The sequence below is a fragment of the Aethalodelphis obliquidens genome, unplaced genomic scaffold (assembly GCF_003676395.1).
Source record: "Aethalodelphis obliquidens isolate GAN/ISIS:26980383/991018 unplaced genomic scaffold, ASM367639v1 scaffold4, whole genome shotgun sequence".
NCBI lineage: Eukaryota > Metazoa > Chordata > Mammalia > Artiodactyla > Delphinidae > Aethalodelphis > Aethalodelphis obliquidens.
In genome coordinates, this window is record NW_020837948.1 from 4,449,388 (window position 1) to 4,476,054 (window position 26,667).

The window sequence follows — 26,667 nt, forward strand, 5'->3', positions numbered from 1 at the left end:
CTTTGGCTGGGAGGGGGAGGCAGGGCCATGACTGTGCATGCTTCTCAGTCACAAGGAGGGCTCTCCAACTGAAAGAATGGATGGAGCCCCCCGTATTGGGGAGGCTGGGGTAGGGACAGGGCTGGGGTCACAGGGACAGGTGGAGGGGCTTTGGCATTGCTAAGGAAATGTGTGGTGATTTTTGTTTTCAATGAAAGGATCTATAGAAGTTATACTAATCACCTCTTTGGGTTCTGATGGCATCCTGTAGAGTCCAGGTGTGTACAATTCTGGGTGCTCTAAGAGCAGCACCTCTAGGGGGAGCAGGGCATCCCAGGCAGCCCAAGCCTGTACGAGCCCCTGGGGGCGGGGAGCCAGGCAGAGTGGTGGGAAAGTGGCGGGAGCACGCAGGCGGCTAAACCTCACCTCTTGGGATGTCTCCCGAGCCCCCCGCAGCCTGACCTCCACCCCTCCAGGTCAGCTCCCTCAACTCCTCTTACCTCCTCCCACATCCAGGAGCTCCTGGGTGTCCCTTCCTCCGGCCCCCACGTGCTCAGATTCCTTCCTGTCACAGAACCACGGTGCTGTCCTTCCGACTCCACGTGTCTGGGCAGGCAGCACTGCCATTAGCTGACGAATGAGTCTCCTCCCCATGAGAACAGGGCCATGTCTGCTCCCCAAGGCCTAACACTCACATCTGAGGAATGGATGGATGAACGATCGTATTGGATGCCGTGTTAACGGCTGTCTTTCCCCAGACCGGAAGCCACACCAGGGAGGGGCTGTCTGCCGCGCCACTGCTCTATTCCCGGCAGCACCATCTTTGGGTATTTGGTCCCCTAAGTGAAATGAGTTCTCAGTCAGCCTTGGCAGTGATGTGGGGGAAGGCGGGGCGTCCCAGTCTCCAGGAAAGGGGGCTGCCTGTGGGAAAGACACTAAAAAAAGGCTCTCAGCTACACTGATCCTGAGCAGCTCCAGACAGCGTGATAAGAATAAGGATACTTAATGCTGTGCCGAGTGCTTTACAAGAATCATGTCCCTTCATCCTCGCGACGGACCTATGAAGCTGATGCTATGGTCGTCCCTAGACCATCCCTCAGGGCTTCTCGCCTAGCTGCTCCTGGTGGAATTTCCGTGGAAGGCACATCACAGCCCCAAGAAGCAGAAACCCAACCCTGTAAAATACCCGAGCCAGCACACAGTTCCCATCCACAGCGGCATACGTTTCTTTGGTTTTATTATTACAGACACACCATGTCTCTACCACAACCGGGGGAAGCCTGAGCTCTGGGTACTCTACCTACCCTCTCTTTTCTACCTGGACAGGTCACACAGAAGGGTCCAAGCCACATGTGGGTGCAAGAAATGTTTGACAGAGCAGTTCAACTCATAGCTTATAAGGATGCCATTTCTACTTCTCCAACTGTGAAAGAGCTCTACAGAAACAGTGCCACGACACCCCCATGATGCTGGATTGCTTGATTCATGTTTTGTGAGCTTCAGAAACTTTGGCTCCCTTTTCCAGAGTAAGTAGCATAGGCAGGAAGTTCCACATTTGGGACAGGTCCTTCCTGGAACTGAATGTCAGGCAGTGACATCCAGGTCTCTGCATGCAATGGGGCTAACAGTGTCGTTTAGGGGGCAAAAATTAAAAGTCTCTCTCTCTCCCTCCTCCCCCCACCCTCCCAAGGCTCAGATCTCATTACGGTGTACATTATGGCCCAGGTACATTGAAGTGTGATATTTGGTTTCTAAGACATTCAGTCTCTTTGGCAAACTGAGAGAAACTGGTGGGGAGCTGCTGAAATGCATTCCTCCTGCGGTCCTTCGCACTAATGCTTCATCCTCTCTAATAACCGCTGGTAGACAGGGGCTGAAAGAGAGAGATGTGAAAGGTGAAAAAGGGGCAGGCTTCCCATGTCTGTCTAGGATACTGTCAGAATCACGAGCACGAGGGCCAAGCAGCCTTCTTCTGCCATCCTCTCCTGCACAGAGCAGGTGCTTTCTGGCTTGTGAAACTTCGTATCTTACTCAGTGATGTTCTGAACCGGGATTTTCTACGTCTACCAGCTTGGGGCCACGACCTCATCATGGGCTCCTGCCAAGCCCCTGTGCAATATTCCCAGGTTCTCAAACCTAAAAACTCATATCAACCCTAAAAAGGTTGGCACTCTTATTATCTCCATCTTAGGGAGAAGGAAACTAGGTGTTCTGTGTCTGACCCCAAAAGCCATGTTTTATTGCACCATGATGTTCTTAGCTATAGACAGCAGATGGCAGGTTTGGGCCTGCTTGGGGGTAAGACCCAAACAAGTCTACAAGGACTTCAAACCCAGACCACACTTACCTAGTTTCACAGAGCTCTGGGTAGCCTGAAAGAAAACACAAGGTGTCAAGTTTTCTAGTGGATGTAATACCTACACCTGCTCATGGCAGTGGCTTTGCCCATTGCCATCCTTGCTCAGAAAAAATGGTGGGGATGGGGGCTTCCCTGGTGGCGCAGTGGTTGAGAATCTGCCTGCTAATGCAGGGGACACGGGTTCGAGCCCTGGTCTGGGAGGATCCCACATGCCACGGAGCGACTAGGCCCGTGAGCCACAACTGCTGAGCCTGCGCGTCTGCAGCCTGTGCTCCGCAACAAGAGAGGCTGCAATAGTGAGAAGCCCGTGCACCGCGATGAAGAGTGGCCCCCGCTCGCCACAACTAGAGAAAGCCCTCGCACAGAAACGAAGACCCAACACAGCAAAAATAAATAAATTAATTAATAAACTCCTACCCCCAACATCTTCTTAAAAAAAAAGAAAAAATGGTGGGAATGAGGAAGAGGAAGGGGAATGTGGAACTGCTGGGCCCCAGGGAGCCACTCAGTCAGTTGTGGCAGCCGCAAGTGATGATGCGCTAGCCCCAACCAAGGGGACTCTGAGGCGGACATTCCTGGGATGCCCCGAAGTCAGGCTTCCCCCCAGACTATCCGCTGGAGCTTGCGGAGCTGGGACCGTACAGGGGGTGGCTCTCAGGAATAGGAACTCTGGGCCAAGAACCCTCCTCAACGGGCGCGAAGGAGAGCCCTATGTCCAAAAGTAAAGGGACGTATGCCAGCTCCATACCTCTGGGTTAAAGACTACCTCCAGCAGGCTCTTCTGTGGGAATGCAAACGTTCTGTAACATGACCCGTATTCCCAAGGGGCTCCACCTGACCTGAAGGGAGCCTGAGTGGGACCCCTGGGCCCTGGGCAAGCTGGGGAACGGGAGGAAAAGCACAGAAAGTCCGAGAGGTTCTGAGAGGGAGGTGGCGCTGAGGCAAGGAAGGGAGGTGCCCCACACAGACAGGGCCCTGGATCCGGCACCCACACCTCTGCCCAGCAGGGCCCCAGCACTGGCCATGGCGGGCTGCATCACAGAAAACAGAAGAGTGACCCGGAGCCCAGGCTCAGGGCAGGCCAGTCCGCTGTAAGGAAAATTCAAGATGGAGTGCCCTTCTCGGTCAGCTGGATTCCAGAGCTGTGTCCGTTCTCACCAGCTACAGCTTCCCCATGCACTGAGGCTCAGAGGCCTCGCTTGGAAGGCCTTGGCTGTCGCCCACAAAGGAAGCCGGAGCTGCCTGGGTTCTTTTCTCCAAACTCCACACGGGCCAGGGCTAAGGATGCCCCATGGGAGTGGAGAGAAATTACGGGAGAGCCCTGGGAGGACAGCCAAGGAAGACAGGAGCCCAAGCACAGGACCCAAGGCTGTTCAGGGCAGGAGCCAGTGTAGGCAGGCATCTTACCCTGGAGAACGCGGATGCCTGTCTGAAGATTTCAAGCGCAGAGTCTGCGAGCTCGTCCCCCCGTTCCTGAGGTCTGTTGGCTGCAGATAAAAAGAAAGGCAGCTTCAATGAGAGAGAAATGATTAGCGTGTCATTCATAACCACCAGGACTGAGGGGACACTGCTGGGTTTTCTGGCTCACATTCTCAGAGGAAGTCTTCCTTTATAACTTTCCATAACTCGTGGTGGAATTTGGCCCGTGGGGAGAGAGCTCAAAGAAAGGTGAATGCACAGGTTGAGGAGAGAGGCTAGGCTCCAGTGCAGCTTTGCTGGAGGTGAAGAGAGCTCACCCAGGGCGGGATGCTGCAGGAGGGGTGCTCTGACCCACGTTCACAGCGTTCACATGTAACAAACAACTGGGCTCTGTTCGAACAGGGCTAGGACAGCCGGGCAATTCAGCAAAGAGAAATCTGTCCTTGAGGTGCTGGGTGTAGTGCCTTTGAACCAAGAGTTCCTAAGTTACTTTTCAACCAGACCCAGCAATGCCGTCCACAGATGCTCAGTCCACACATCCCACATCATTCTCATCTTTGCTTACAGCAGGGTGTCTATCGAGCACCAACGGCTGTGTGTCGAGAAGGGCCAGCAGCAGGATGAGCGGGGACGTGGTTCTTTAGGGCCTTACCCGGAGGCTGCAGGACACTGGAGATGGCGTGGACCACGCCATTGGTGGCCATGATGTCAACTTCAGTAACAGGTTCCTTATTGACATTCACCACGTTGTTTTTCTGGGAGAAAAAGAGACAGCAATTGTTGAACACCAAGCACGTTTCCCTTATCCATTCTTAAACCCAGCAAATGTTTACTGAGCACTTCTGGATGCCAGATCCTGTGCTAAGTGCTGGGGACACTCTGGTGACTGGAACAGAACCTGTCAGCTACAGACCTTCGGTCTGGGAGACTCAATTTCATCCTTGTGTGGACCCAGCGTGTTGCAATTTACAAAGTGCTCTTTTGTGTGATTCCCTTATCCTCACAGCAGCGCGTGGTGAGGAGGTCGATATTATGGCCTCCTTTAAGCTGAGCAGGGGGGACAGCTGGGAACAGAAGCCAGGCGTCCAGCTCTGGGTGAAGGGCTCTTTCCACATTTCCTCCATGCCTGGCTTCAGAGTTTCTCACAGGGTAAATCTGTCTCAGGCTTTCCTGAATGACCCAAGGGGGAAGGGGGAACTGGAGCCTGAGACCGACAGGACCCTGACATCCCAAACTAGGAGCTGGGAGATTCTCAGGTGACCTGCAGAAGTCAAACAAGTCATGCCATCCCTGCCTGCCTTCCCGTGCTCCCGGGAGGAGCTGGTGAGCACAGGGATGGCTGGAGGCCAGGAGAGAGGCGCAGGGAGCAGAAGCTGAGCCAGCCACATGCTGCAAGGGTGGTCCCTCCACGGGGTGTCAGTGGCCTTGGCTGGTACAGCCAGGGAGGCCACAGGCAGCTTCGCAGAGCTGGGCTGCCTATCTGTTCCCTCTCTTCAAGGTAGGGACCCTCAGAGGGAGCTCCAAAGTGGAATGTGCAGAGTAAGGGAAGGTTCACGAACAAGCGTCAGAAGAAAAAGCCTCCTGGGTTGATCTGGTTCATGGTACAGCTCAGTGAACCCCTGGACTTGGGGGGGATAGAGTGGGAAGGGGACTGGGAATTGATCTTTCAAGACTTGTAAGTAACTGTCATTTCCTTAAGGAAAGGGAAATTTAATAGCTTCTCCCAGATGCCAATCAGATGCTTCATTCCCCTGAAGATCTGGAAGTTCTTATTCCGGTCTAACCACAATCTCCCTTGATTTCCCTGAAGACTCTTTTTCTTTTCCTTTCCTTTTTTTTTGCGGTACGCGGGCCTCTCACTGTTGTGGCCTTTCCCTCTGTGCTCCGGATGCGCAGGCTCAGCAGCCATGGCTCACGGGCCTAACCGCTCTGCAGCCATGTGGGATCCTACCGGACCGGGGCACGAACCCGTGTCCCCTGCATCGGCAGGCGGACTCTCAACCACTGCGCCACCAAGGAAGCCCCTTCTTTTTTCTTTTCTTTCCTTTTTTCTTCTCTTTTCTTTCAAAATACACTCAGAGATTCAAGATGCTTCTTAAACACAGAGTGTGTGTCTAACGCCATCCTAGGGATGAGATGTGCCCTAAATCCCAGCGGTAGGGCACGGCCAGCCTTTCAATTGTTCAACGTACTCACCGAGCTGACTTCCAACTTGTCACCTTGGAGAGACTTCAGCCGCACCAGGGCCCCGATGCCTCCGCTAACCAGGATTTCATCGCCAACGTGGTATTTCAGGATGTTGGCAAGCTCCTTGGCGTTGCCTGCAGGTTTGTGGGAAAAGAAAGCAGAGTTAATCCAAAGGCTGGTAACTGGTGTGGTCAGAGAGGGCCCAAAGGAGAAGATGGAAGCAGTCACCCCCGAGGGGAAGACGCCCTGCCCAGGTAATAAGCACTTATTGAGCACCTACTGTGTGCTCAGCCCTCCGACCCACCATGTGCATAACGGTCAGGGGAACAAGGCATATGACCGTGGCCATGACTCTACCTGTGCACTGGATGGGCTGCTAGGTTAAGGACACGCTTCTGTGATGCTGAGAAGGAGTTAATCTATACTCTTCTGTGAGTATGACTCATGTTTCCATGACTAAATATTTGCTTGGAAAGCCAGGGGCCTTTACAGCACTGGCATCTGAGACATTTCATCATCAACGTGGCTCCCAATAGTTATAACACAGTAGTGAAATATTTACACATTCTGCCCACAAATGCATATTTTGAGACGGCTGTTTCCTGAAGGGAGAACTTAAAAGAGTCGACAGCTGCGGTCTGGAGGAGCTATGGAGCCGATGAGGTCAGGGCCGAAGGGGAGATCCCTCCGCAGCGTCCCTCCTCGTCACGTCTCAGCATTCCTTCCGGCCCACATCAGCTCCTCCACCCACTGCGGAAAGCAGCCAATTACTCATAAAGGTGCACAGGCAGTCCCCAAATTAAGAGTGGGAGGCAATCTTAAGGCTGCCAGCTGCCCTCTCCTCTGCATCGGGGCTGCCCCTGATACTCATGTTACCAGCCAAATGGCTGGGTATCCCCAGGGCTTATGGACGGCTATTTCCAGCAACTTGAAACTGAGAACAGAGGAAGTTTTAAAGTATTTTGGGGAGTTCACTTGGTTATGGACGAATCCACATGAGTGCCACGGGATGGAGCCACCAGGTACAAAGGGATTTCCAGACGTCCACAGCTTGGAGCTGGCAAGAGTTTCCCTTCCACCAAAATACAGCCTGGAGGTGCTGAGCCAAGCCAGCCCCCAGGAGGGGAGGGGTCTCCTTCTCCTGAGATCTCTAACATCTGGATAGACCTCTAACACGGGGGGTGGGCTCCGTGCCCCAGGCGTGCTGGGGTCTAATCCTGCCCGCAGGCCTGAGGGAGGGCGTGTAGGGGGAGCTTTGCCCAAGCCCTCCCTCAGCTCCCGCACAGATGAAAATGAAAGGCAAGCCAAGCAGGCTTGGGACACCTGGGGAATATTCTGTTCCTCCTGAACAGAGAGAGAATGGCAAGTTTATGTCCAGGATGAATGTCTCCCCTCTCCTCAGGAACATACGTCAGCACCACAGACACAGGCATTCACTTAGCAATAAGGAAAATTAAACAGGACACAAATTCAGTTCACAGCTCCCCGAGCTTTTTGTTCTGCACTCCAGAGCGGGAAGGGAGGTGCAGACGATTCGGGTCCCAAGGCTCAGCCAGGATCCTTCCTCCTCCTCCTCAGACTCACCCTTCCGCACTGGGTGGATGCGTCGTTCACAAGCACGCATCAGAGTAAACACCACAGGCCCATCCTACCTCCGCACGATCATAGCCATTATCCCATTATCGATGGGGGACGTGTGCCCAGCATTGTGGGCAATGCTCATTTAATCCTTATTAACACTCTGAGCAAGGTACTCTTACCACCTCCAGTTTACTACTGGGAAAACCGAGGCCCAGAGAGGTTAAGCAACCTGCAAGAGGTCAGCTGGTAAACGCCAGAGCCAGGGTTTGGTCTGCTTTCAGGTAATCTGGGAGCCCAAGCTCTTCACCACTAGATTGTCTCTCAAACATACTCAACATAATTGCTCAGGGCCTTGAGGAGCTTCTCGGTAAAGCTTTCATCCTGAGGTACATGTGATGCAGGTAAATGGCTTCACGAGCAGGTTCTCACAGGCCCGCAGGGGAAGCCATGCCTTGTTGATTGGGCTGGTTGTCATCTACCCTCAATTCCCTTCTACTCTCCTCTGGCTTGTTCACTGCCCGGGGAAGCCGACCACCGTCAAGTGCATCATCCAGGCTCCCTCACCCTCCTGCGGTCAGCCGCCAGGCGGCCGCTGAAGGAGGCCAAGGCACCCAGTGGCCTCCCTGTCATGGTTCTGACAGCAGCTGCTTGCGGCTCTAGCCACTGTGCCATGCCCCTCCTCCTAGGGTCTCCCTGGACCGGCCCTCCCCCCACCATCCCCTGCCCCCAGCACCCCCAGGCCTGGAGCGGTAAACACCGGGTACCATCACCCTTTGCTGGTTCCCTTGACCCTGCCCACACCTCTGCAAATAGTCTTGTCATTAAATTCCTTACAGTCAAACCCTTCCTAATGTGCCAACTGTTTCCTGCTGAAACCCTGACCGATACAGTTACTTTAGAGAAGTTGAAAAATGTACTTAGGTTGCTCTTTACCCAAGAGTTTGTTCAGTTCTCCCGGCGGCAAGGCTCGGAAGGCTTCATTGGTGGGGGCGAAGACCGTGTAGGCCCCTTCCCGGTTGAGGGTCTCGGTCAGCCCTGCAGACTGGATGGCGGCTACCAGCATGCTGCGGACACATACACAGAAAAGGTCACCTCCCTCCGTGTGTGTGAGGGGGGGTTGTCATTTGCCCAAATACCGCACCACTGTGGGGAGGTGGAGCCCAGAGCACTGGCATTCGCACCCCTTGCTGGTTTTCGTACAGACGGGAAACGATTCCGGTCTGCATCTTCTCTCCATAGATGCTAAGCTCAGTTAAAAGCCAGAAGTCAGTGGCCAGAGGCGGAAGGAGGTAGGGAGAGGTCAGTGCCATGGCTGACCCAGAGACTGACTGAGCCCCAGGGCCCGAGGGATGTGATTCCGGGGAATGGGGGTGGGGAAGAGGGTGGGTGGTCTCCTAGGCTCTTGTGCAGATGACTGAATTCAGTGACAGGAAATGCTCGATGTCACAGCACCCAGGGGTGAGTGAGCAAACCAGAAATGGAGAGAGCGAGGCGAGAAAACAAAGGGACACCAGGAGCCTGAGAAGGAAGGAAACTTCAGGGGCAGTAAGCAGACACGACAGAGCGAGACTCACCACGCGCGCAAAGCCAGGTGTGCTCAGCTTCCCCGGGACTTTAAAAGGAGAGCAGGACGTTTCCCTTGCCCTTCGGGAATACAGGGGCAGCCCCCTCCCTGTTCCCACGGGTGTGAGGATTACACTCCCAGAAGCGACCCTTCTTCTCAACCTAAGTTTCCAAGGGGACCCTCGTCCTTTCCGAATCCCCGGCTTGGGAGATCACATGGGCGCACGGCCGGTGTTCACTGGAGCCCCGAGGAAGTGGGGAGCTCGACAGACAGCTGAGGCCACCGTCCTGCCCCAGCACGGCCACTTGCAGAAGCACCGCCCTGGGATGGGGCCGGTTACCTGAAGCGACTGTCTCCCTTCAGCACGTCCATGACGGTGCCCACTGGGGGGGTCAGCACCCGGTCCATGGTGAACAGGGTCCCGTACCTGCCCCTCTTGTCGTGGGCGGCGATGCAGCTGTTCTCAATGCACAGGCTCTGTACAAAAAGAGGGGCAGAGAGAGGCCAGGTTACCCCCCAACCCAAAGCAGGGGCCTCCCGATTTGTTCAGGGCATGTCCTGACGGCTTCATCCGCAGAGATCAGTGAATATATATGGGGCTGCAGCATCAAGACTAGGATAAAAGCATGTGTTTCCTCCAGGAAAGAAGAAAATAAAAATGGCGTTCCTCAAAGAAAGAAGAGCTATAGAGGCCCCAATAAATGTACAGAGAGGGCCCATAATGGGATTATTGCGTGACACGAGAGGGCCGTTGACAACGATCAAATAAAGAGATCGAGTCTCTTCATTTATTTATTTAACAGATGACAACCGTCTTTAGCCAAATGGTGCTGGCTGGTCCCGAGCGAGGGCTATGTTGTGTCGTACTTCCTATTTGATATTCCAGGGTAACTACTGGGTTTGAAGAGAGAGAAGAAACAGGAGAAGAGGGAAGAGAAGCTTCTGGACCAAGGAGGGCTGAGTGTAGCTCCTGCTTATTCAACACTTTTTTTTTTTTTTAACAGGAATATAGCTTGCATTTCTTGGAGCTGAGACAAAGAAAGAGCACGATTTAGGACCCAGAACTTACATTACGGTAAACAAAAACTCTCAGTTTTTTGCCGCCCAGAGTTTCTAGGATCTGTCCGTGGTACAGATACTTGGAGGCCAGCTGATCTTTAATCATGTGGTTCAGAAGCAAATTCTTCAATCGGGCATCAATTGGAGGGGTTCCATCTGCAAGACAAGGTGTGGTCAGATCCAGACAATGCAGCAGAAAGCCCGTCCCTCCTTCCATTTGGAAATAGAAATTGAGAAATCAAGCAAGGCTGCCAATATTCCTTAACATCTGGCATCTTCTGAGAACTAAAAAAAAAAATGTCTAGATAATCAAGGGTGTTTGGAATTTTGCCCTAAGAGGGAGGGGTAGGCACGGACACAACTTGGCCCTTCTCTGCCTTCCCCATGGCCATGGCTCAGCTGTATCCTCACTCTGACGTCCTGCCTATCACATTGGCAACTGACCCCGCAAATAAAAAGACAAGGGAGTGCTTTGCTCTCCCAACAGATGCACACTCTTGAATTCTGAGGACAAGACTGCCACGTGCATCCTCTGCTCTACCAAATGAAATCGCAGAGCCTCTTCACTTTCTGGTGAAGTCACATCTGCTTCTGGCTGAGCTGGGTGGAAGCACGAATGGTGCATGGGGAGCTGTAAATTGGGGAGGGTGCCGTGGAGGTGACAGCGGTGGGGCAGCTGTCCCCAGAGACAAACGCACAGGGATGCCTTCCCCACGATACCTTTGAAGACAGAATTCATGGGGGCCAGGAGAGTCAATCGCTCAGTTCCAGAGAGATGAGTGCCAAGGCCAGCTTGTCTGAAAAGGTCAACGGCTGTGGAAACATCAGACTCCGCAGCCAACTCAAATAGCGTCTTGGCTATAAGGAAGGAGAACGTGGGTTCAAAAGTTAGAAGTACTGTTTTCATTTATTATTCGTCCATCCCAGAGCATGACATACATCAGCAGGAATGTCATCTCTTGAGTCAACAACCCCTCTAAACACTGCTGGGGCACAGCGGGTTTGTGTCATCAGGGGAATGGTCACCCAGAAAACCTCACCGGTTGGGGAAGTGAGGTGAGGCTCAGTTGGGCAGAGGGCCTCTGTCCCAGCCCTTGGTCAGGGTCCTGTCCAATGCTGGGGAGGAAGAAAGCATTTGTCTGTGTCATGGCTTCTGAAGAGCTGACAATGCCAGTGACCACACCCACAGAAAGTGTTCTTCTGGGTTTGTTTTTTCCTGTGAAATTCCCTCACTCGTTAGCAGTAGAACTGCCTGGAAATCCAGGATGGGGCAAGGATGCTGAAGGGGACCCAAGCCAAAGTCCATTCAGTCCTTTTTCCCTGGGTCAGTGCCCCTGGGATCCTTGCGCATGACTGAGAAGGCAAATGCTCTGAAGTCAGTAGATGCCCTCTGTGCCCAACCAGCGCGGGCAGATCTTCCGAAAGGCTTCCGTGATTGAGTCGCTCCCTCCCCAGACACCTCCAATGGCTCTCCCCTGCCCACAAGGTAACGCCTGGACTCCCAAGCCTGCAGCTCTCCAAAATCTGACTGCAACCTGCCAGGTGCCCAGGCTGTCCCTCCTGGAAGGCTGTGAGCTGGGTGCAGACAGGGAAGCGGCTCCCAAGATCCCCAAATTCCCCCAGCCGCGCCACCGTGGACGGCACAGGGGACAGGAGACCTGGCAGGCCCAAAGCCCCCGAGGCCTGGATCACCTGAGTCTGGAATGAGCAGCTCGTCGATGAAGTGGATCACACCGTTGGTGGCCACGACGTCTTTGTTGGAGATGATGGGCTTCCCGTCGATGGTGAGCATGTCCCCGCTGCAGCCCACCTCCAGCGTGGTGCCCTCCAGGGTCTCCAAGGACAGCCCCGCCACGATGGCTTCGGCACACATGGCCGACTTCAGGATGTGGTTGTTTAGCAGGTCTGGGGGCCGAACAGGACACAGGTCAAGTCAGTGCCAGCCGGGCTGACCTGAGGCGCCAGTTCGCCGCCTGCCCTGGCTAGGATTCCATTCTCTCCAAGGCCAATAAGCAGACGAGCCTGGGGTACCACGTGGCCTGGATGCTCCTCTTTCTCTCCTCCTCCTAGCCTCTAAAACTAGTTGGGCTCCGTGCAGTCTACCTGAGTTTGAATCCCAGCTCGGCCACTTGGCAGCTGGGGGACCCTGGGCGAGTCACTGAGCCTCTTTGAGTCTCAACTTCCTCATCAGTCAAGTGGAGATAAGCACAGCATTCATCTCCTAGGGCTGATGTAAAGAGGACATGAAACTCTGAATGTGTGCACCCAGCACAGCGGCTGACAACAGAGTAAACGCCCAGCAAATGCTCGTGATTAGCTTCTCAGTACCTGAACTTCAGGGTGAAATTCTCTTATTTGTATCTGAACTTCCCAGATAGGGGGAAAACTCAAATGAGTTTACCTTGGGATTTTTTTTTTTTATCTATGACCTTTATGAAAATGTAAAGTGTGGTAGAAAAAGATGAAAACTGTAGCAAATGAAAGTTCTGAATTATTTATACATTTTATTCGTTTTTGTTCATTTTACCCCAAGGGTCTACTTAGTTGTCAGAGCCTGTTAGAGGTTGGGGATGGTGATCAGTAAGACATGGTCTCTGCAGCCCCATTCACCCCACCCGTAAATCATAAATAGAATCGTTTAATTACTTGCCCAAGTGCTGCTTTAGGGACAGGGCAGGGGCTGGGGGTGCTGAGGCTGCAGGAGCAGTGGAGGGGACGTGCCCCAGCCCCAGCCAGGCAGAGCCGTTCCGGGACTGTCGCTCACCAGGGTCCCTGGGGCCCTTTGTCTTGTGTGCTCACCACGGAGGCGAGTTCCAATGTGTCCTGAGTGTGGGAACCAAAACCGCACTGTCACAGGCAGGAGGAAGCTCTGAGGCCCTGCAGAAGTGCTGAGGGCCTTGAAGGCCAGTGCTGACCCGATTCAGCCGGTGGGGAAGACAAAGGACGGCAAGATCGCGGTGGGAATGAGGCCTTGGGGATTTATTTCTCAGGGAAGGAAGCTGAAGGCCGGGGGTGGGGAGGTGGGTGACCTGCCAGGGCCCCTCGGAGGGTGAGCCAGGCCAGGGCTGGAAGCCAGTCTGCGAACGGGCACTTCTCGTCCATCTGCTGACCCGCTAGCAACCAGGAGGCTGTCAGGTGGACCGTGGCCGCCCGCCCTCCGGCCTGCAGTGGCAGCCCCACACACAGCTCCCTCGCTTTGAGAAAACAGCTTAAAGTGGGAAAAGGCAGATGTGCAAAAGGGATACACTTGGGGTGTTTTTTTCACTTTATAATAAGGTGTTCTGATAGCTACAAAGATAAAAATGTGCTCCGTACAAAACATGTTTTAGGGGGAAAACGGTTCTAACTAAACAGCTAAAATGCTGAGAGGCACCCAAGTCTCATCTCCTCGGAAGCCTTCAGGACCCTCAGGCTGCGGGTGCCCACCTCTGCTCTCATCCCCGTGACCTTGGGAGTATCTCTGAGTACTACGCTCAGCACATCAGATCCCCAGTGACCCGTTTTTAAGCCTGTTACACCAACTAGGTTTAAACTTCCTTGACTGTACCATGCTCACTTTTGCGGCCTGGGTTCCTGGTACCACCATATCTGGACATAAGAGATCCCCATCTGTGCTTTCAGAAATGTGCCCTTTCCCAGCCCTGCATAGCTGGAAGGAGAACGTTTTACATTTATGGGGTGTCTGAAATGCATTAGGCATGTCGAAGGTGGGTTTAAATAGATTCAAAAGAAATGAAGTCATCCCTGGATTATATTTGGGAGGAGGAAGTGTGATTGGAGGGTTGGAGTGCACAGGGGACCTGGGGCCTACTCCCCTTTGAAGGGGACCCAGGGACCCGCAAGCAGCATCTCAGTGGTCCTGGAGTTGGGGAGCTGGGGTGGCAGGGCCTGGCCTCCCCTCCTAATCTCCCTCACATGCCCTCACATGGTCCTTCCCTCTCCTCTAGCAATAATCGATACTCCTCCTAACTTATCAGCTCACTGAGAAGGTTAGGAAGGACTCAGCAATGAAGAGTCAAGAGTTGACTGTTTCGGGTTTTTCATTGTAATTTTGGATTATCCCTGAGGCCCCCGGCCAGACACAGGAAGAGTTCAAGGGTCAACATGATGATTCCATTTCGAGGATGCCAGCACCTGCCACCCCCTCCCCACACCTCCAAGCTACTGCCCACTCTGGCAGCCTCACTCTAGCTTTGATCATTTGGGCCTTGAACTCTTCCAGACTCTGGCCACAGCTTGCTTTGGACCTCCAGCTCCACCTCCCTCCTCAGCCCAGCTGTGTCCCTGGAAAAAGGCTGCTGGATTCCTCACCCGCCCCTCTGACCAGCGCTCTGCTGTGGCCTCTGCAGAGATACAGCCAGTTGGGCGCAATGGGACAGGACGGCAGGCAGCGTGTCTATCTTGGACAAGAGCAGGCCTTGGCCTTAGTCTGGCCACTCCAATGAGGCGGCAGCAGAAGCCCAGGGGTGCTCACCTCTCAGGGCCTCTGGGTCCCCCAGGATCCGGTTCAAGGTCTCAGCGGGGATTTTCTCGAAGGCCTCGTTGGTCGGGGCCAAGAGTGTGTACTGGCCGTCACCTTCGAGCAGGGTGTTGAGCCCCGATGCAGCCACGGCAGCCTGTGGGGAGGGGAGAAGACGCAGCGTTCCCTGAATGCTCTGGGCACACATGGTCTCACCAGTGCTCCTCTGGAGGGATCCAGACTTCTGTAGAAGCCCTGGATGAAAAGATAGGCTGAACCAAGGCTGACATCTTCCCACGGCCTCCAGGAGCCTTGCCAGCCTGAGCTCCGCCCGCTCTGACCACCTCTTAGCTGCTGCCCTGCCTTTCTCCTTTCCACCCCGGGGCTGTTGTCCTGCTGTTCCCTCTGCCCTTTCCCCCTTCTTTGCTTCTCTGACTCCTATTCGTTCCTTGGGCCTTGACGAAAATGTCGTTTCTCTAGGTAGTCAACTTGGCGTTGCCCAGCCCCTGCCCCCGCCCCTAGATGAAAATGAGTCTATTAGACACACTTGCACAGCTTGCTGTCCTTCTCACGTCGTGCGAGTCAATCGTTACTGGCAATAATTATTTGTGTGGGCTCCGTGAGCGTAAGGATGACATAACCCCTTCTCTACAGAGCAGGAAAATGATCTTCTAAAAGCGTCCGGCTGCTCCCAGGATGAGACACACTCCTCGCAGGGTCTGCAAGGCCCCGTAGGATCGGGCCTCACCAGCCTGGCCACTCCCACCTCGCCTGTCGGCTGCCTAGTACTCTTCACTCAGCCCTGCAGGCCTCCTTCCTGCTCATCCTGCTTCGGAGCCTTACTCTCGATCTCCCTTCTGCCAGCTCAGCTCTTGCCCCTGTGTCTTGTATAACTGGCCATTTCCAATATTCAGGCCTCAGCTGAAAGGTCACCTCTTCCAGACAGACCCTTCCTGGACCAGCCGGTCCCTCCTCTGCTCACCACTTACTGCCTGACTTCACAGCACTTAGCATGGCCTGTGACTGCCCTGTCTGTTTCTTGCCTGTGTCCCCCAGAAGAATACCAGTGCCAGTGGGGACAGAGCTTTGTCTCGTTCTCCTCTATCCCTCGGGCACACAGAGCACACCTGGGAAGCAGCAGGGGCTTAACGAGTATGTGTTAGCAGAAGGATAGATGGGCATTCGAAAGCGCCAAAGGGAAGAAAAAAGGAAGGAATGTGTACCAAACCTGAACAGTAAGAGGACGTTACTCAGTGGGGACCAGCTGCTATTCATCAAAAGCTGTGCCGCCAACTCTGTGGGAACATTGTCCCCCTGCAGACCCCTGACCTTTAAGTGACCCGGAAGGAAAGCATGGGAAGAGCTTAGAGGGCAGGTTCCCTAGGGCCCTCCAGAGCCACTTCCTGAGGACACCTGAGTGCCAGCCCAGCCCGGGGATGTTTGTCTCTCTGTGTTGGCGATCTCCAGGGGAAGAAGCATCCCACGCCCACTTGGTATCCTTTGTGGTCAGGAAGTTCTCCTTGAATCGGGGCAAAAACCCTGACAGAGCAGCCTGTGCTAACTTCCTCTGAGCGGCCGGTGCCAAGAGGAAGGCCCATTTGCCACCCCAGTAGTAAGATAAATGCCTGCTGGGCAGGGGGGCAGGAACAGCGTTCTGGGGCCCCAGAGCAGGCAGAACTCAGGCCAGAAGTCTAATCCCAGACTCCATGCCTGTGTCTATACATGTGTCCTCTCTGATGATCAGGGCTCCAAGGAAACAGGGGTATGGCTACATCAGGGGTCCCACGGTGGGGTCGTGTGATCCAGAAGATCATGCAGGCTGAAAGGCCATTTATCTAGTCCCACACAAGAGAACCAGCAACGGGGAGGAAGGGCCCTCCCACCGCTGGAACCCACAGTGCATGCCCAGGCAGCCCACCTCTGAGCTTCCCGGGGGAGTCAAGGAAGGGAAAGTACATAGGAGACCAGCAGGGGGAAGCTCCCAGCAGGGAATTATGATGTCTCCTTGGGGTCAAGCTGACAGCCTGATTAGTGGACTCGCCATGTTCATGGGCATTTCAAGGAACTTGCTCCATGTCACCTAAGCGCCCACGAACATGGAGACATCCTCCACCCCTCCCGCAGAAGAAGGCCCTCTTGGGAGGTGGTGGGTCCCCAGCTGGGCCTCCCCCGGGGCAGTCCCTCACCCGAAGGGTCTCGAAGGTGTCCTCGATCTCGATGATCTGCTGGATGTTGTTGGAGATGGTGGAGATGACCTTATCGATGAGGTGCACCACACCGTTGGTCGCATGGTGGTCGGCTTTCAGCAGCCGAGCACAGTTGACAGTCACAATCTGCCCAGAGAAGGAGCAAGCGTGAGCAGTTAACACCTCGGAGGCACGGCCTCGAAGGCCCAGGCGGGGAGAACACAGGACAGAACGCGGCTTCCACGAGCGGCGGAGAAGCAGGTGCAGGAGGCAGATGGCTACGCACAGCTGACCTCACCCGCGGGACACCACCCGAGAAGCCAGCCCCACATGTGGACCGGGCGCGGGCTCGGGGGGGCACGGGGCAGAGCTGTGGAAAGCGGGATGCCCTACCCCGTTGGGATAGTGGTGGATTTGGATGTTGGAATTCTGGTACATGGAGGTGAGGGCCATGCCATGTTTCAGCTCGTCCGTCAGGACCCGTCTGTCCACCATGTGGTAGCGGAGGGCGTTGAGCAGCTCGATGTTAACGTTGCTCACCAGTGAGTCCAGTACTTCCTAGGAGGAGGGTCAGCACGGCAGTGAGGGGGCTGCAGGCCCCACGTTCAACAGAGGGGTCCCTGCCACCCTGGGAAAGGTTCCCCGGGGACCCCCATTCTGCCAAGGACCCCCACCCGTGAGCATCAACGTCTGTCTGGACACTTAAGTGGATGGGGCATTGGAAGCCACCCGGGGGGGCTTATTTTAGCTCAAGTGTCATGGCTTTATCTGAGGGCTTAAGGAAGACATTTCCTGAGACGGTGGGAAATCACTACGGAGTCTCAGTCACAGCGTCCCCAGTACGGGTCCCCGGGCAGAGGGAGGTCATCTCACAGCTGGCAAGGAAGCCCAGGCCTCGTTGCTGGGGGCGAAGATGGTGAAGCTGCCGGGCCCTTCCATCTCGGGCCTCAGCTTCTCCGTGCGGTCCGTGTACAGCTGAGAGGTGGTAGCACCAACGACTCCGAGGGTCTCGTACAAGTTGGAGAGCGGCAGGGCTGCAGGGGCGGAGCACAGAGCGGGGATGGCCTGTGGGATGCCCCTCCAACCAGACCGCACCCTTGTCTGAGACGGGATGGTACACCCGCTGGAGAAGGCCAGAGAGCCTGCTGTCGGGGAGCCCAAAAGGCTGGTCACGTGCTCCTTAGAACAACTCCACGGGCCAAGTGCCTCCCTACTTGAACTCAACTGATTGGTCATTCTTAATCATTTTTAACTAAAGCAGAGCAAAGCTTTTATTCATAGACATTTAGATAACACAGGTGGGAACATACGCCGGAAACAGATATCCCAGTTACAAGCTAGCCTTACGGATCTATCTAGCTGTTTTTGAAACTGGTTCCCTAATGGCCTCCACCAGAATGAAACAGATCTTGGAAGTACTTGAGGTATTTATAAGTAATAAAATGTTATTTCCTGAAAGTAGCCGGAAGCTCAGGAGGCCCTTCCCCTCACACAGGGAGCTTCGTGTTCCTTTTAAAGGGCCTGAAACTAAGGCCCAGAGGCTGGGTCCCACCTTCCAGGTCATCTCCTTCCCCATCCCACGTTTCCCACCTGTCCTGCCACTTAAGTCAGGAAGGCCGCGGCTCCAGCCCATGCCGAGCACACCCGCTTCGTGACCACGGCACCAACCAAATCACCCCCTTCCTTTTAAGTCTCAGTCTCACATTCTCAACTAACGAAATAGTGAAGATTTCAAAGTTAAAATAAAACAAAAAATCCTCCTCTGTACAGTCCCCAGGGGTGTGTGGGACTAAAGGAAAGGATCTAGGAAATTCACAGGTACCACGTTGTCTGTGGACCTGCACGGCCATCGTGGGACCCTACGAGCTCCATTGGGATGGCTTCCGACAGAGTGAGGTGGGGTGGCCTGGTGTTCCCAGCCCAGCCGGAGACCAGGCCCACGCCATCCACTCTCCTGCAGGGCTGATGAGAAATGCTGGATGTGTTTAGAATCACTCCCAGCCAGAGACAGCAAGGCCAGAAGCCTGTGCCTGGTGCAGAGGGCACGGGCAGGTCAGGATCGGAGTCTGCTCCCGCAGCGTGTTAAGCAGTCGGCTTGTACAGGAAGGAGCAGCGCAGGAAACCTGCTGTTTCCAGCTTCCATCCTCTGGCCCTGTCATGGAGCCCCATCCCTTGGACCCCCATTCCGACTCTGCTGCCCTTCACGTGGGTGCTCCTCTCTCCCTCCTTCCTTTCCATCCGTGCCAACAGGCAAGGCTTATTCACCTGCTGGACAGCCCTTCTCTCCCGGGACCTTCTCATATCCGGGACAGCACTCGTAGCTGATGACTCTGTAACGAGACACACAAGTGTGTTAGGCAGGACTTCCCTCCCCGTCCCGTGTCATCAGCCCTCGCTCCGGGAAGGGACACGATGGGGCGCATAGCCTGCTCTCAGAGGAGACCACACGCTCGGTCATCTTTGTGCCTTTCGTTGGCAAGAAGCTTGTCACGCCTCTTGAGCTTTGTACAAGGTGCCCAGCAGGTGCCGTCACCTACAGCCATGCAACCGGGATACAGTCAGAGGATGGCGGCAGCATATCCGCGGTGGTGTTAGAAAACATCCTCACCAATAGTGCATCTCCAACACAATGCATGGGGAACCCAGTGGGCAGCATTCCCGAGAGGCAGCAGGGAGGAGACGAAGGAGCCCTGGGCCTTTCTGGCTCTGAGTCTGCCACTAACTAAACCAGACCACGCCAGCCAGTCCCGTCTCCTCTCTGGGCCTCAGTTTCCTCATCTGTAAGATGTATGCATGTATCGTGCAATGGTCATTGGATTAAACAGCCCATGCTCTTCTGGTTCTCTGACGTACTAACCAAGAAGGGTAGTGGATTGTATATATGATCAAGTTTTTTCTCAATCTTCATGATCACACTTTAAAATAAAAACAGAGCCCTTCTTTTATCAAGACGCTTGTTCTTCTGTTTCTTTAAATTAAAACCAAAGTTTTTATCAATGAAAACATTATATAGTTTCAAAATCTACAAAGGATTCTATAGTAAAATGCCCCCCATCCACCCTCAGCCCTCAACCATCTCCTTGTCCTTCCAGGAGGCAACTGGTTACCAGTTTGTGAGATTCTTTGTATGTGGATGAACAAGTCTGGCCGTTTATGGTTTTAAACTTTGAAGTCATTTGGCAGAAAAACTTGAAGCCTCCTCTTCTAACTCAGACTGGTCCACTGTGGAACACTCACCACCTCCTGGAGGTCTGAAACGCAAAGCTTCAGCTAAAACATCCTGCTGAGACCCAGAAGACTGAGAATTTCCAAGAACGTCACAAGGAAGGAAGCGTTCTAGGAAAGACTTGCTTCATATCAAACCCCCTGTCCCGTCGAATGCCACCCCTGCACCAGTGGCGTGAGCACAGCCCCTCCTCGGAAGCCCTGGAACCAGAAGCCAACAGCCCTGTCCTGCCCCTTCCTTTCTTTCACATGGATGTGCCCTTCGGGACAGGAGAGAACTCAGCCTTGAATTGCAGCGGCTTTACCACAGAACCGCTCACCGTGGCCACTCACAGGGTGTGTAATGACATCACCAGAAGAGAAGCAGGCAGATCAGACAGAAGTCTGGGCTTTGGAAGGGGGGAGGGTGCTCTCAGTGAGCCCAGGACATTCTGCTCTTACTAATTCCACTGGAGTTGTCTCAGGGAAGCCCGGGTGAGTCATGTGACGATGAAGCCTGGCTCATCTGTTATCCACGCTTCGTCTTCTGTTAACTCATCTTTCAGAGACAGATTCGTTAGGATTCTCAGGCTGCTAGGGAGCTGTGGGTGTCACTGTGCCAGAAATGAGCCCCCAGGACATTTCTGAGGAGTGACACCATGCACATTCTTCTCTGCCCTGCTCTCTCCATCCTCCTGATTTCCTCTTCCCCCTTCTCTCCCAGCCTTCCTCCCAGCCTTTTCCTTTCTAACCTTTCAGCCCTATTTAAAAGGGTTAAACAGGCTGGTGGTCTCAGGACTGATCTTGACTAACCCACGGTTTTCTCTTTGAAAACCAGTCATCTTCTGCAGCAAACGTGAGATTTGACTGACACACAACCTTTCAAAGGCAACAGGATGTAACTAAACAGCATTAGAATCAGGAGACTAGGCTTGTCATCCATCAGTAACTAGCAGGGTGGCCGTGAAAGTCCATTTCTCTCTCTGGGTCTCAGCTTCCTGATCTTTTGTAAAATAAGGTGAAGTTAAAGTAGATGACCTCTAAGGTTACTTCCAATTTCACACTCAGAATTCCAGCCAATGGGATTATTTCTAGGGGGTAGAGAAGCACTTTTTCAAAGTAGGATAGTGTCTGCCAGCTTCTCGTAGCTAAACCTAGGGAGAGCCGCAAGCCTTGGGCCCGTAGGACCGGGAACACGCATGCGTGGAATCTCAGGCTTTCTCTGATAAATGCCAGGGTTCTATGGCTGGGGTTGAGGAAGTGGGATTTGGTCAAGCCCCCCAAAGCTTAGCTTCTTTCTAGAAGTGCCTGGTGACCTTCCCTGGAGTTGGAGAAGCACAGTTGGAGGGGGGATCTTCTCCTCAAAGCCTTCATCATCTCTGGGATCCCCCATGCACATGGTGCTGACACTCCATGCCTTGCAGCCCCCAGCCAAAGACTTTTCTGGCCAAAGACCCTTCTTCCAGGGTGTCAGCATCTGAGTTCCATCCTACAAAGCCACAAGAGAGCTCGATAGCTCGGGGGCCTCATCAGGATTTCCTTGAGGACAACAGAAAGTCAGCCCCCCAAGTGTGAACTTGCTGGTTCCTGTGGCCACGTGTGTGTGGAGGCGGGGAGAGATGGGGAGAATGACAGGAGAAACGGAGGCTGCCGGGCAGGGGAGCAGGGACAGACGTAAGCAGGGACGTCTCCGCGTGCAGAAGGAAATGCAGAATGGAATCAGAGCTGAAAGGGCTCTGGGGGCAAAGGGGTTTCTTAGGATCACAGCTGGGGAGGGGCAGATCTAGGACTCTCCCCACATTTCAGCAGGTCCAGACCCTTTTCCGTTGCTCTTGACAGTGCACATGTTTGGGGGAAAGTGGACTGATTCGGAAAGTCTGACATCAAAAGGACACAGGTTGTCTCTCCGATGTGATCAGAGCTAACCCTCGTCAGCACTCACTGCCCCTTCTCTCCAGGTGGGCTTTCTGTACCCGTGTCCCACAGGGGCTGGACGTGGGGGACACACCACCCCCTGCAGGGGCTCAGCCCCCTAGCCAAAGGCTTTTTCCTGGTTAGCTTCTCCTAACCCTCTCGCCCTGCTGGCCTCTCCCTCCTCTTCCCTTGTGCTACCCATATTCTGGCATCCCCGGCACTCTGTAGGTGCATGGGGTGAGCCACGCCTCTCACCCTCAACCTGGTAGCCTTATGGGTTGAAACGCTTCCACAGCTGGCTGTTACCCTGCTCAACTATCCCAACAACACCAGGTCTTTTCAGAACCAGCCTGCCTGGCCCTGGAGAAGCAGAGGGCAGCTGTAAATTGCAGACCAAGAAGACAGCCCACTGAGGTGATCCTGACCAAACCCTTCAGGACTCACACGCCCTTTTCTCAGCCCCGTGTGCCACCTCCCTTGGGCTCTGGCCCTGGGGAGAACACACATGCTGTGGGGAGACGGGCCCCTGGGGCAATCACAGAGTCATGGTTCTGACGGAGAGGTTCATCTCTCCAGGATGAACGCAGGAAAGGATGGACACAGGGAGGCCCCCATCTGTGCCTCCCTGGTTCCCTGGCTTCCCTGCCCAGAGAGAACCAATCTGCTGGTCTCTGGATCGGATCTTATCAGCAAAAGCTGCTCTGATTAAAGGCTCCTGGCTTCTCCTTGGCCTGACACAGTCCAATAAGCAAAAACCTCAGAAAAAGTATATCCTCTAGGGTAATGTGACACTAATTTTCTTATTCCAACTTCCCAGGTCAGAAGAGCAATTTGAGGAAGAAAGTCAGAGAAGGTGCCTGACTTAGAAGGGCGTTTGAAAGAGGCAGGGTGGGGTGCAAAAGGTAGTGTCAATCCAAGGCCTAAAGAATTGAAATAGAGTCTCAAAGCTCTCCTCCATTCCCCTCCAAAGTTTTACTCACGACTGGATAGAGAGAGAAGCATTGGTTTTTCTCTTCCCAAAATGATTTTTCAAGGAGGTAATATAATAAGTTAAAACAATCACTCTCTCCCAAGCATGCTTCACAATTTTGGCCGCTGTGACGGCTGTAAACACCTAGGGATTAACCTGACTCCGAAGTAGTGCGGTAAGGAACGGAGCCTGAGAGCCAGCTTCCTGTGACCGAAGGTAAACCATCCAGCGTGTCATGATTTCCAAGGGAATCACTGAACAAACACAGGCTGACGTGGTCTAGACAGACGCCTGCCTGGATGGGTTCATTTTCCGCACTCAGCTCAGCTCTCTTAAGCCTCCCAGGAGAAAATGAAAATCTTGAGCCCCCTGGTAAAAAAAAGGGCTTGTTTTAACCTACTGTCTACCACTAAAGACTCCACCACTATCCCATTCACCAGGGTCCAGCTTGGCGAGCGATGAGACGGAACCTTGGGAAAACACACTTACATTTTTTGGTGACGTCTGTTTGCACATGGTTTGTGAGGGTATTTGGGTGGGGAGGGCTCCTGGATGCTGGCTGTGTCTCCTCAGTTCCCATGCTCTCCATCTGACTAGGGAGGGAGTCCCCTTGCAACAGGGCTTCTCAATGACCACCAGGCTGCGGGTGAGCAACCAGGAAAAGGTTGGTGGCTCTGGGCCAAAGGGCCTCTGTTGATCCCGAGGAGGCCTTCTCCCTGGGGCTTAGAGTCACAGGTTTTAGGGCTGAAGAGAGAGATCTGGGGCAGTTGACCCAGGCGCTCCAGGGCTGCTCACGTGGGCTCCCCCCATGTCACCAAAACTAGCTGCTGGGCTTGGTTCTCCCCCGGGGGCAGCATGTAGAATGACTGGACCTCTCCCACTTACCAGCGGATGACTGAGCAGGTTGCTAAGGCTTTCTGAGCCTCAGTCTTCCCCTCTGTAAATGGGCGAACGATCACACTGATCTTAAGGGTTGATTGTGAGAACTGAACGAGCTAACCTATGAAAAGCACTTACCAGCTACTTGATATTAGTTACTAAGCACTCAGTTGTGGAGCTTCTTCCTAAAAAATTCCAGGTATAAACTTCAAATTGAAGTTAGGTCAATAACTTCATTGAAAGCCGTGCCTTGCAGGAGACCACTGATCAAATCCCATGTAATAAATGCCCCATAACACAGCTATGAAAGTTAACAGATAGGGTCCATTGTGGTTAGAACAAATCACAAATTTAGGGACTTAAAACCACAAAATTTATCTTACAATTCTGGATGTTAGAGTCAGAATTTGGCCTTACGAGGCTAAAACCAAAGGCTGTATTCCTTCCAGAGGTCCTAGGGGAGAACCTACTCCTTGTCTTCTCCAGTTCTAGAGGCTGCCTGCATTTCTTGGCTTGTGGTCACATCACTCCAACTTCAGTTTTCATTGTCATATCTCCTTCTCTGACTCTAACCCTCCTGCTTTCCTCTTACAAGGACCCTTATGATTATATTAGACTCATCAGATAATTCAGGATAATCATCTCCCCCCCACCCCCTCCAAGATCCTTAACTTAACCATATCCGCAAAGTCTCTTTTCCTTTGTAAGGTAACATATTCACAGGTTCAGGGGTGAGGATGTAGACAGCTTTAGGGGGTCATTATTCTGCCTACCATAGGGTCTTACCCCAAACGGTACATGGGTTCATGTAAATACTCAACAGAACAAGATTCCCTGTCAGCTAAGCTGACTCCTAGGAGTCTACAGAATGGGAGAGAACCTTCAGGAAGCACTGCACAACGGAGGTGTTTGGCATATGTCAAACCTGAGTTATTTCAGAGCAGGTTAGCCACGCGGTCCCAGGGGGCTGCACAGGGAATATGAAACAGGGAAGGAGGTGCTGGTGTGGGTCTGAGGATAGCTTGTCACCCCTAGATGGCTTCTCACCATCCTCTTCTTTTTCCTCTTGGGACCGAGGCTGTGGGATACAGGAGAGGGAGGAAAGGAAGGCTCTTCCTCAGCTTCACTGCAGATGTCCCTGGGTGCCCTGCCCGAATGAGATCTACAGGTAACAGCTCTGCCAAATGATGGAAAATCTCGACCATACACCAGCTGGCTTTGGTAGAAGTGAAATGTCTAAACTTGAAGGCAGTGCTGAAGAAGTATTAATATTTCAGCCCTTGGGCAAAGCAATGCTTGCTACTAGAGAAGGGGGAATGTCCTGCCAGCTCATCTTGGCTACTGTGCTTGTGAATTGCGTTGCTTGTGAAACAATGTTAAGCCTTTTGGAATGGGCAGCTGCCACCCCTACCTGCTAGCTCCTGCGCTGGCCCTCCCTGTGCCACACTGAGGATGCCTGAGCTCCTGCTATGATTCATTACATCCCCATGATGTCAGCTCTGACTTGGCTGTTAAATGGACCTCCCTCTTGCCGGGGCTTCTACAAAGAAGGCCTGTCAGAGGCAGCCAGGCTTCCTGAGCACAATTTCCTGCACCACTGCTTCAGCTGCTGTATGTAAAAATGTTATGGTTACTGATCATCACCGAGGACTGAAATGACCCTCTTTGCTTGATTAGCTGTTGTATCACACTGGCGCTCTTTAGGATCCGAAGTTAAATGAATTTCTAAGTAATAAAATTCACTCAAGTCACTAAATAGGGGCCCACTGGTAACTACTTCCTATAATAAAATCCATGCATCAGGCTCGACAAACAGCACCAAGACTCTTTTCGGTAATACAGAAAAGCTATCGTCTAAAGATGATGGATGCGGTGGCCTGATGGGAGTGCTGAGTGCTGAATGTGGCCATTCCCCTCCCTCCCTCTGTGGAGGTGGAGTCGGGGCCTCACTGCAGCAGACATTTGGCTCCAGGCTCCTGGGTCTCTGCGTGACCTCACCCGGCAAAGCCTTCATCCCTTGGTCCTGTACTTAGTGCCAATTATCTGCTTTCAAGTTCAAATTCTCCTGTGGGTCCTGGGCCCCCTGGTGACCTTTGCTGCCGTGCATCCCAGTGCACTCCTCTGCCCCAGCCTCTTCCCTGGAGTCACGCTAGGAAGATCCCCACTGCCCAGGCTGACCACATGCTGAGAATGCCCTCTTTGCTCCAACCACAACCATGCTTGCGGTTTCCCAGTCTGGTCATCTCCCAAATAAATGCACCGAGGGACCCACTGTCACCAGGATGACATCAACTCCAGCCAGCACAACCCTCTCCTCTCCTGACCAGCTATGGCACTGAATTCCCGGTGCCCAGATGGCAGCCCCTTCATGGGTCTTAATCCCGGGCACAAGCAAACTACAAGGCTGCCCCTTCTCAGCTCTCTCGGGGACAGTGGACATGAATCCAACCCCTTCCCCTTTCCCTCCCTGAGTTCTCTGGATTTCTCCCCGGTCAGCTTCACCTTCCTGACGCTGCACGCAATGTTCCAGGAAGGGACCTTCTTATCCTGGATCGTGAAGTTTTTTTTTTAATCAACTCATGATTTTCTGTCCCCATTTCCTCTTTTTTTATTATTATTATTTTTTGCGGTACACAGGCCTCTCACTGCCGTGGCCTCCCATTGCCACAGGCTCCAGACGCGCAGGCTCAGCGGCCATGGCTCACGGGCCCAGCCGCTCCGCGGCATGTGGGATCCCCCCAGACCGGGGCACGAACCCGTGTCCCCTGCATCGGCAGGCGGACTCTCAACCACTGCACCACCAGGGAAGCCCCCGATTTCCTCTTTTTTAAGCTGCCCAAAGCAACAGAACATCGCAGAGTTGTAAGTGCAGGTCATCCCCTCTGGCTTTGTAAGACCAGCTCAATG

At 53.6% G+C, this 26,667-nt stretch overlaps 1 protein-coding gene across 1 annotated transcript in view; it reads right to left on the reverse strand.

The window, feature by feature from the left end:
• Positions 1-1,189: 1,189 nt before the first annotated feature.
• The window catches only part of TGFBI (transforming growth factor beta induced), a 32,459-nt gene continuing 6,981 nt past the window's right edge, over positions 1,190-26,667 (reverse strand). The window contains exons 3-17 of the mRNA XM_027096833.1: positions 19,059-19,123; positions 17,667-17,827; positions 17,187-17,351; positions 16,794-16,940; positions 14,623-14,764; positions 11,841-12,053; positions 10,869-11,006; positions 10,159-10,304; positions 9,430-9,566; positions 8,459-8,589; positions 5,954-6,078; positions 4,410-4,512; positions 3,746-3,825; positions 2,327-2,351; positions 1,190-1,852 (exon numbers count right to left, since the gene is read on the reverse strand). Coding sequence (XP_026952634.1) covers positions 1,812-1,852; positions 2,327-2,351; positions 3,746-3,825; positions 4,410-4,512; positions 5,954-6,078; positions 8,459-8,589; positions 9,430-9,566; positions 10,159-10,304; positions 10,869-11,006; positions 11,841-12,053; positions 14,623-14,764; positions 16,794-16,940; positions 17,187-17,351; positions 17,667-17,827; positions 19,059-19,123 — 1,819 coding nt within the window. The 3' untranslated portion in view covers positions 1,190-1,811. The remainder of the gene's footprint in view (positions 1,853-2,326; positions 2,352-3,745; positions 3,826-4,409; positions 4,513-5,953; positions 6,079-8,458; positions 8,590-9,429; positions 9,567-10,158; positions 10,305-10,868; positions 11,007-11,840; positions 12,054-14,622; positions 14,765-16,793; positions 16,941-17,186; positions 17,352-17,666; positions 17,828-19,058; positions 19,124-26,667) is intronic.